We start from the raw sequence: 10,623 nt of genomic DNA on the forward strand, positions 1-10,623 counted from the left end.
CCTGGTCTTTGGGACAGCAGCCTCTCACACATCATCTCTATAGCCGCACCAACTGGGAAACTAACTCACCTGCAATCTCTCCAACCAAATAACCCCCCTCAACGCTTTTTGACTACTGCCAACTGACATGGAGACCCAGCAAAGACACGGACACCACTCACTTTGCCACACCTGCCGGAGAACGGAGAGCAGCAGAATGAAGGTAATCAGAAGGAGCAAATAGTTTTATACTCCCCGGTTCTGCTGCGCGGGTTTCGAGAGACCTCTGGCAGGGGTAGAATCGTGTTCTCTTGGCTTTATAAGTGAAAGAAAACCGCTTCGGGCTGAGCAGATGCATTCATCGCATAATTTTTTGTGCAATATTTGCTACCGGACATCTCTTAATTTGCATGCAACAGAGAAAGTTGAAGATGTGCAAATGACATGGAGTGCGCCTGAAGCTTTCAAAGCATTCGTGCAACAGGTTACCCGGTAGGATAGAAGAAGAAAGAGTTTTTCTTTTTAATTTTTTTTTTATTCCTCTTTCGTCTGGATGCCGTTCGCTGGACTCAGAGCAAACAGCTGGTCTTTTCGTCGGCAGATAGGGGGCGGTAGGTCTGAGGGTCAGTGAGCTCACCACAGGGTGAGCAAGGGGAAATATATGCTGAGTATGGCTTTTCGGATAGTTAACTATCGAGCAGCCGGTCTTGCAACTTCTGGGGGGAGTTGTGTAAGAGTGTAAGCGCAAGAGATACCGTCTACTTTTTTTCCTCCAGAATAAGCACTTCTCTCAGGTGCAACACGGTGACAGCGGCTGATAACAGTCGGAGAAGGAGAAACTGCACATTTTGCATCATTTGTTGCATGCAATAGGCCTTTTCCCCACCTAGTAGGTCCATACACATAAAATGCATTTAAATGTGAAGTCTTACTTGTTGTGCAAGCATGCAAATGTGAACGCGTAAAGAGTGGACCCTCTTATATCACACCAAAAGGCAACATCTGGCTGTCACCTGAGATTTACTTTTAAATGCCATCACTTCTAAATCGTGTTTTTGCATCTGCTTTATTCTGCAATGTGTGTTTTTTGTGTTTGTGTGTCTGCAGGTCAAGAAGATGTCTTCGTCCAGTCGCGCGCTGTTGTTTGCACTGGCCCTGACGCTCTACGTTGTGGAAGTAACCTCGGCAGAGACGCTGTGTGGGGGAGAGCTGGTGGATGCGCTGCAGTTTGTCTGTGAAGACAGAGGCTTCTATTTCAGTAGGTTTTCAAACCAAGCTTGCACAACGGGCTGCACGATTTTTAAAAAATCTGTTGAGTCTCGCTGTTGTCCGTGCGCGCACATCTGTTTGGATAGCTGATCGCTCTGTCTGTGGCTATGCCTGTTTGGTATTTTTCTTTCTCACGCACACGCACACACACACTTACTGGAAGACAGAGAGTGTGTATGTGTTAGAGAGAGAGAGATTATAGCCAGCTGTGTGTCCTAAGACCTCGTCCAGGCTGCTCTGCTGAGTGTGCGCATTCTGCAAACAGCCCATACCTCTCATTGCATATGAAAGGCCGGCGAGCTGTGAAGGCACACACGACACAGCGCGACACAATGGGCCGCTTGTTTACCAGTAAAGTAATAGCACCCCAAGAGGCATACCAGTCACCTCAGCACCAGTGTTCCCAGGCCAGGCGACTACACTGATGAGTTGGAAGAGGAGGGGGTAGGGAAGACGGCGGGGAGGAGGGAGGGAGGGAAGGGGGGGTGTTTTTGATGTCAGGTTAAGAGGACTGATCATTAACATCAATTCTAATTATTGCTTCCATTGTGGTGGTTGATGGGAATAGCTGTAAAGCATTATGTGAATGTGGTGGCTGTTAATCCGCCAATGGATAAGCTTCTGTTTGCACTGTCTGTTTGTGTCATATAAGAGTTCACCTTCCTCATCTGCAGCAGGCAAAAAGATAACGATACTGTCCTCTGCTTTTCACCTTTGACAGACAGGCAGCATCTTTGTGTTGAAGCTTCTCACTTATCACAAAGATCATTATCCAATTTAGGCCAACATAGATGTGCTCCCTCCTCCTCCTCTGCTGCTCCTTCTCCTCCCCCTGGATCACCCTCTTATTCTCTCTCATGTTCCTCTTCCTGCAATCAAATCTAGCCTTCCCCTCTCATGAGATTTGGGCGCAGGACTTCAAACAAGGCCTTTTATTGGTCGCGGATAATGTTCCCCTGTGCAACATGCTAACCCTCCACCCCCTCACCTTATTCTTCTCTACCTTTTTCTCCCCTGTCTTCGCTCCCCAACTCTTTTGTTTTGCATTCCTCCCTTCTGTTTTGACCCTCACACACCCTCTCTCTCTTTTCTCCTGTTCTCTCTACCTCTCTGCCCCTCCTCTCCCTCCTCATCCTCTTTATCTCTGCTGACTTGACAAAGGACAAGGTCACAGAAGAGTTTCCATTTTATGTATTTGCCCACTCAAAGGTCTGTCTGAGAGCTCAGCTGTCTGTCTCCCATCACTCTCTTTTGGCGACTACAGCACGGGGGTGTTTACTTGTGTATTCACTCATTAAATGACTTCCAGATAGCCCTAATCAGATTATCCTCTACAAACAAAAAGATTTGTTGCAGTTGGTTATAGATTTCCTTTTATCCTCTTTGCTCTGTGGACTGCTGTGATTGTCAAAGTAATCCCCCGCAAACAACCTCGATTCATTACCGATGCCAGTGTGCTGTGTTCTCAGGCCTTAACCTCACCCTCCTCATTGCCTTTCTTCATCCCCTCATTGTGTTCCTCCTCAGGTAGGCCAACCAGTAGGGGGAGCGCCCGGCGCAACCAGCGTGGGATCGTAGAGGAGTGTTGTTTCCGTAGCTGTGACCTCAACCTGCTGGAGCAGTACTGTGCCAAACCCGCCAAGTCTGAAAGGGACGTGTCGGCCACCTCTCTGCAGGTCATACCCGTGATGCCCGCACTAAAACAGGTACGTCTCAACAACAACAACAACACACCAGTATGGGAAACAGTTCTATATCTGTCCTCCCCATCTCCTCTTGCGTCTCCATTCACCTCTGAGCCTCACCCCTATGTCCCTGACACCGAGAACAGACTGAAACCCACGCAAAGACAGGTTTATCTTGTTAAAATGGTCATTGGTAAGCAGTTAGCCTCCATGTAAAGTGCTGAGCATCATGGAAAAACATCAAGACAGACACAGTAGGAAAAGGCAGAGTCATACTCTACGACTTATGTGTGTGTGAGAGAGAGAGAAAGAGAGAGAAAGTCTGTGAGATGTTAGAGTCTGCTGGTCCGTAACAAAACAGTGTGTTCTGAGTGTGTGATTATTAGTCACGGAACAGCAAGCTCCCTGTCTGAAATCTGACTGAAAAACTGGCATGCGTTTTGATCTGTGTGGTCAAAAACACCTGACCTGGCCAGCAGAGCTTCTCTGCATATGTCGCAAACATGCAGGGAATCATCAAAGCGTTTCAGGTCTTTTCACTGCGATCACAAGACTGAGCTGTGGCTGCCGTCCAGGTCTCTTCAAATCCCTCGAAACTTGTTTTTAGACAAAGCTGGAAAGATGTTTATAATGTTTCTGCTCTGACTTGTTAGAAAATCAGTATGAGCAGCATGAGGTGATGCAGACAAAAACATTAAGTAAATACTGCAAATGTCCAGAGCAAAGTAATGTACCCTCTGTGTTAAATGCAAAAAAAGGAGGAAAGGCTGTAAGGGAATTAGTTGGGACATGTCCCTAGTTTGTGTGGGCAGGGAGAGTTGATGGGTACAGGCTGCTCTGAGGGCCAGCTGTTCTTAGGCTATTGAGCAGGCCTGGAGTGAATGAAGGGGGATAAACACTCCTCAAGTGGCAGCACCAAAACAAGCCATTCAGATGGAGCACTGGCTACTCACACATAAATCCTAGCTTCACTGCCTCCACTCCCACTTCGTCTCAATCTGTGGTGCTCAGCAAAACACCTAACACTGTTTTTGCTGCATGAGAATAGAGGTTTTTGAAATGACAATGTACTTATGTGGAGGTTAGTCAGTTCAGCGGGTCGTTTGGGGAGCAACATCGTGCTCCTCATATGTATATGAGGCGAGTGACCGCCCTTCCCTTTGACAGTATATTAAAGAGGCTGAACTAAGAGCTTGTTGACAGCTTCTCTCAGTCAAGGAAACCAAAACAAGGGCAAGTCGGAGGAGAGGCGAGTCTGTTATGACGCTCAGCGCTATAAGAATGACATTTGATTTCCATTCGGCCAGCCCAACAATGACTTCATGTTTTTGCAACATAAACAAGGCTTTCCTCCATTGTAACAAGCACTTGCACAGTGTCTTATCACAACTAATGAACTGACCCCCTCTTTTCCCTTTTTCCTCTATTTTCGCCTGCACGCCACGATAGGAAGTCCCAAGGAAGCATGTGACCGTGAAGTATTCCAAATACGAGGTGTGGCAAAGGAAGGCGGCCCAGCGGCTCCGGAGGGGTGTCCCCGCCATCCTGAGAGCCAAAAAGTTTCGGAGGCAGGCGGAGAAGATCAAAGCCGAGGAGCAGGTGGTCTTCCACAGGCCCCTGATCAGCCTGCCCAGCAAACTTCCTCCCGTCTTGCTTGCCACGGACAACTATGTCAACCACAAATGAGCCCGCTGCCAGCCCTTTGCACAGACAAGAGTTTGGAGGGAGAAAAAAAGACTAGGGGATTATAGCTTTGTCTCTGACGTCATTTCTGTGGCAGTCCTCTTTGACCTCCCCTGCCCTGTCCGAGCCCACCAATCCCTCCCCCTGATCTCGTCCACTACTTCTTGACCCCCTGGCCCTTTTCTAATGCCCCCCTTCTCCCCTCAGACCCACCCACCCTCCTCCGGCACACAAACATGCCTTCACATTCTTCCTGTCTGAACTCTTTCGCTCCCTCTCTCTTTCAGTCACTGACACAAAAGGCACCAACACAAACGATGAACAAAAAGTTAATTCGGCTGAATGCAATTCAGGTGGATCCTTAAGCAAAAGAGAAAAGGGAAGGGAGAACAGAAGATGAAAGAGATCTGTGGTTTGCAAGTGTCAAGAGGACACCCAGCGGAATGTTTTTTTGTCCTCGTGGAAGACAACTGAGAGTGAAGAGCAGCTTGCATGAAAGAATCCATTCCACATCATTTTTTTTTCCTGAGGCTAAAAGAAAATCTCTGTTAGTTCTTTTTCTTATTAGTTTGCACCTCTACCAATAAAGGGACTTCCACACTGTAAGGAATTATTTTGTAAAATTAGATTCCTGTTCCAGCACCTTTTGATCACAAACAAAAAGCAGAAAAGAGTCTGCAAAATTGCACATTGCCACGGATTACGTCAAAGTAAAGAAAAAAATGGCACTATTTTTTTATGAACAATGAACGTGTAGCTTAAAAAAATGTCATGGTGCTAGCTTTGGGAATGGACTCAAAGAAGAGGTTGAAAAGCACTTTTTTTTTCTTTGAATGAATATTAAAACTTTCCGTTTTAAGGAAAGTGTGACTTTTGAAAAAAGGAAGATAAAGGATATGGGGGAGCTCCTGGCAGTGGCAATGTCAAGGGGGAAGTGTCACTGAGAAAAGAAACGGGCTGTGTCGGCGTCTAGGCTCACAGCGAGTGCTCGCGGCTGCTCATCACTAGCTTGCCAGCATTAGTGGCAAGGGGACCTGAGACCCAAGCCCCTGGTCGTCCTGTCCCTGCCAGACACAGGGAGCAGTGCAGGGAGGACACATATGGGACACCATGGACCGCCTGGATTGGGACAGTACCACAGTTCTGGGACAGTACTTCCTGTTTGCCATGGCTTTGCAGACTGCTCTGACAGGAAGTAACATGGCATGGACAAAGAGCAAGTGGGATAATGATGATTATATTTTATTTTGTCTTTTTTTCTGTTTTCTTTTCATATCAATGTGTCAATGAAAAAAAAAAGGAAAACCCCGTCAGTTTCTGGTACCGTGACATTCCTGTTTTTCCAAGTTAGGCTTTTATTTTTGTTTCCATGGTTATGATGTTATTTTGCAGTTCTAAAGAAAGGCACAATATTTCAATTCAAAGGGAAAAAAACAGCAATAATGTCAACTAACATTTTATTTTTATTGTATATCAGTAGTATTCACATGCTTTGGCCTGAAAAGAAATACTTGAATATATATATATATATATATACATCAAATCTATCTAGCCTCAACAACAGAGTAGGTTTGTGTACAATCAATGTTGGACAGTTATTTTTATCCAATAATAATAAAGACAAATATAGATATATAATTAGTTTCCAGGGACGTTATATTATTTTCCTTTAGTCTGAGCTGTATCTTGCGTAATGAGCCGCCAAGCTTTTTTGTTTGTTTGTTGAAATACAAATAAGGGCACTGTATAAAGGCATTATTTATTTTGTTATAAAATATATTTGAAAAATTGGTCCAAATAATATACGTAGCACTGATGCTCAACTGACGGATTTATTTTGTATGATCTCTGTTTTCCAATTGGAGTTGTAAGGCTTTTTTTTGTAGATGCTTTGTACCAAAAATAATGTCTCTTTTTTTTCTCTCTTCTTCCTTTCTCGTTTGCCATAGTTACTTTAAATTAATATTTTAACAGCAGCATAGCCTGGATTGCTTAGGCATGTTATGTCACAGAAATAGGCACATACTCTGAATACGTTGGTCTGCATGGATTTCCAGAAGCCTGTCAGGGGTACTCTGTGAAAAAGGAAAGCATCGATGAGTGACTTTATTATTATTGGATAAAAATAACTGTTCAACATTGATTGTACTCAAACCCACTATGTTTTTGAAGCCACTTTAGTATTGATGGCGGGGGAATGATCAGTCCTTCATTAAATCATGTCTTTGTAATTGTGCATGGTGTCCTATGATCTTCTATGGAGCATCTTGCCTATGTGCCAGTGCCACAGATGTCGTGTTGGTCATGAGGCCGTAAATGTCTGGTCAGTTGTAGATTTTAGGGTTTTAGCTTACATGTGACTTACACGAGTCGTTGTGTCAATGCCTTAACTGGAGGTAATGATGTTGCTACGATGCAAGTGACCATCAAAGGTCACCTAAAGGTCATTGTCGATCAAGGAGAGAGCATATCATCGCTCAACATCTCACTGTCTGTATGTCTGTCTGTCTGTTTGTTCTTTTTTCTTTGTTTGTAAAAGACAATGCCCCCAATCTTATGCATCAACAGTATGTATCTGTATTTGCATGGTGTGGGGTGGAGAGCAGAGCATTCACCCCTACAGCAATCTTCCAATCATCCATCCATTATGCATTTGATGAAGGGCTATCACGCTGAACCATTTCTGAAGCACTCAGGAAAAAAAAACAAAACAAAAACAATCTATGCTCTCCAAGGGGAGAAGTGCAGCAGTTACTGAGTGTCAGTGATAATCTTGTTGTGGAAGGCCAGCTGAGGTTGTTACCCACACCTGGCCACAATGATACAGCTCTCTGTGACAAACCACTGAGGCCCATGTCAGATACAAGGTCATTCTGTGCCACATCATAGTTTCCTCCTCTATTGTGTCATGCATCACCCATGAAATGGAGACTTAATGGATACTCGCTCTGCTGTGGTGAAGAGTCAAGCCAATACTTTATATCTTCTTTCTGTCAGAGAGATCTCAATTGTTAAGGCTGCGTCCTATCTCTAATTATATTCTACTTCAGTTGTGCAACAAAGCAGGCAGTGCAATTATTATTATTATTATTATTATTATTATTAATATTGATAATATAATTATTCTATTTTCTATTTTATTCTATATTTTCCTGCTAGGACTGCATTCATTCACTATTGTAATGTTCAAACAGGCAACTCTAGTGTTCTTATGAATGGCGTGAAAGACAACCACTTCTTTTCGCTGAATATGAAGAGATACCTTGCCGAGCAATGGCAACTGTTTCTGTGTCAGTAGCTCACTCAGCCTGTGTGTATTTTATTGATTTAACCTCTGCACGCTAGAACGTCCGAAATGCACAATTCATGTACTTTCATTTTTAATATCAATAATAAAAAAACAAAAACATTTTATCAAACATACAATGTCTAAAAGATTTGTTCAGTGTGCTTGCCTGTCTCGGGCGCGGGTTTTACACTTTTCTGTGTGTTGAGCCTGAGAGCCATTTTTAAAAATCTTTTTATATCAATTAATCCTTATGTACCCTGTAAATGATTTATTACATCTTAAGGCCTTGCAGAGAATCTCCAGCTGCTTTTAGCACCCTCTCTCTTCCTCTCACCCATCCTCCCCTCTTCCCCCTCTCTCTTCTCTCCCTCTCCATCTCTTGAGTCTGTCTCTGTCCATCTGTCTCTGTCTGTCTGTCTCCTGCTCTCTGATAGGGCACAGTGTGCCAAAGTGAAAATCAGCACTCACAGAGTGGCGAGCAGGCTGGCCACAACTCCTCAGTCCTTCCTCCGCTGCATGCCACACTAAACCTGAGCTGTTCTCACTGCCTCTGACACACCCATCCGTACATCCATCCCTCCATCCTCCAGCGGCTTGCTAACTACTGGAGCAAGCTCCACTTCAGTGGCTAAGTTTAGTAACCAACATGTCTCAAATTATCACATGCATATTCTGAAAATGGCAAGACCTTTCATTGTTGACATGCATGCACACACCCACCCTTGGGTTGTCTGTTACCGGGCAGATTTACAGCGTAGTATCTTGGTTCCCAGAATGGATCAGTTTCGAGCACTGGGGTTATCTTGGTGCAGCAGAGTTGCTGCTGTAGCTCTGTTCTGTTTTAGGTCGGCATCAAAGAGTTTGAACTTAACAACCAGGAGAAGCAGAAATCTCTTTTTGTCTGGTGTTATTGCAGTGTTCTGCCTCGCACTGATGAGATGCACATGTGTTGCTTCAGGGAAAGTTGAGAAGCTGGTCGACTGTCATAGTAAAGGAGCTTACATTTTGTGTTTAATGGTCATAAATCGCTCAATTAAATCACCTTTGCCTGTCTCATGAAACCTTATTGCCCTGCTATGAAGTCCACCCCCCTGCAAAAAGAGGGAAAAACACTCAGCTGAGAGTGCATGCTGTCAAAAATAGTTCATTTCTGAAGGATGGCTAGAGGCTGCACAAGTTCACACACAGTCATGCACATACTGAACTAGCGTGCAAACACTTGCAAATCTTCAAATATTTTCACCAAGTGAATTCTGCAACATTGCTTCTTTTATTGATAAATGCATTATTCGCACAATGTTACTTTAGGTGTCATTTCCAATAAAACACTTTACTCTGACTTTTTTAACCTACTGGCAGGTGTGTGTGTGTGTGTGTGTGTGTGTGTGTGTGTGTGTGTGTGTGTGTGTGTGTGTGTGTGCGTGCGTGTGTGTGCGTGCGTGCGTGCGTGTGTGTTTTCAAGCAGCCACTCTGGGACTGAGTCTGCTCCCTGCAGGTGTTTATACATAGTAAGACTCTCTAGAGCTTGGTAATGAGATCAGGGACTCTCTGGTCCCCAGGGCTCGTCATGTCACCTCTGTGCCTGACAGAGCAGCGTCTGGCACAACATAAGTCAACCAAAACAAGCCAAACCGGGCCACAGTGCGCCAAGACATGTACTTGTTTTCCTTGATTGTTGATTTGAAGGTTAGATCTTTGCCGCACAGAGGTGTGGCATCGTCTAAAAAAGTCGATGTAGTTAGACGGAAGGAAACTGATTCTGATTTATTGTCTGGATTACAGAGTATTAATTGTTAGTCATGCAGAAACATTAACAGTACTGAACAACGTGGAACTCAGAAAAGATTTTTTTCTTGTGTTGAAGGTATGTATGTAATTTGGGTAGGTGCATTTTTAACTTGTTGTCAAATTTAAATTTACATGTGCATCTAAATGCGGAACCTAGACATTAAATCACTATAACATTATACTAAATAAGTAAACAATAGAAAGAGCACAGAAATGCCACCTCAACCTAAACTTGGGGAGCCAAATAAACCATAAACCCCAAACCCACGCATCCATCCCCATCAGAGAGGCCTCCTGAACTGTGGAGCGGAGTGTAGATGTGGGTGGCACAACTCTCCCAGGCCTGACATTGGAAACTGCCAAAGAGCACACTAGAGTTAGTTGTGGTTGGCCGGATGCACGGGATGCATGTAAGGCCAGGCCAACTATTGAGGCACAGGGTTTGGCAAGCCCAGACCATCACAGCCCAGCGTGGCCACACAGGCCAATTAAGACAGGCCTTCTCCTCTCCTTTCTTCTCCTCCCCTCCTCTGTGTCTCTCTCATCTCTCCCTCTCTCTTTATCTCTCACTTTCTCTCTTGTACTCCCTCTCTCTTTCTTCCAATCCTCACAAAGCGTGCTCACACATTCCTCTTTTCCCACTTTGCCTCTCTAATTGCTGTGGACTGAAAAGAGGGATGGAGAGAGGGGAATGAGATTGAGAGAAAGAGACAGAGAGAGGGAGAATCAGAGGGAAAGGGGGTCATAGCACAGAACCTCTATGGCCAGGACAAACTGTACTGGCCCCCTGGAATAGTCAAAACTCCTGTCTGTCGTGTGTATGGGCTCCAGCATCCTGTGCGCTCTCTCTCTCTCTCTCTCGTTAATTACACAGAAACGTAACCATTTGGCTAATTTCCTTCAAAGAGCTTAATTTCATAATGCAAAATA

General features: G+C 44.6%; 1 protein-coding gene across 1 annotated transcript; it reads left to right on the top strand.

Moving 5' to 3' along the window:
• Positions 1–6,131, top strand: igf2b (insulin-like growth factor 2b). Its single transcript, XM_042495438.1, has 4 exons — positions 1–202; positions 1,087–1,237; positions 2,776–2,954; positions 4,383–6,131. The coding sequence occupies exons 1-4, from the start codon at positions 128–130 to the stop codon at positions 4,617–4,619; spliced, it is 642 nt and encodes a 213-aa protein (XP_042351372.1). The 5' UTR covers positions 1–127; the 3' UTR covers positions 4,620–6,131.
• The last annotated feature ends 4,492 nt before the right edge of the window (positions 6,132–10,623 follow it).

The sequence above is a fragment of the Plectropomus leopardus genome, chromosome 11 (assembly GCF_008729295.1).
Source record: "Plectropomus leopardus isolate mb chromosome 11, YSFRI_Pleo_2.0, whole genome shotgun sequence".
NCBI lineage: Eukaryota > Metazoa > Chordata > Actinopteri > Perciformes > Serranidae > Plectropomus > Plectropomus leopardus.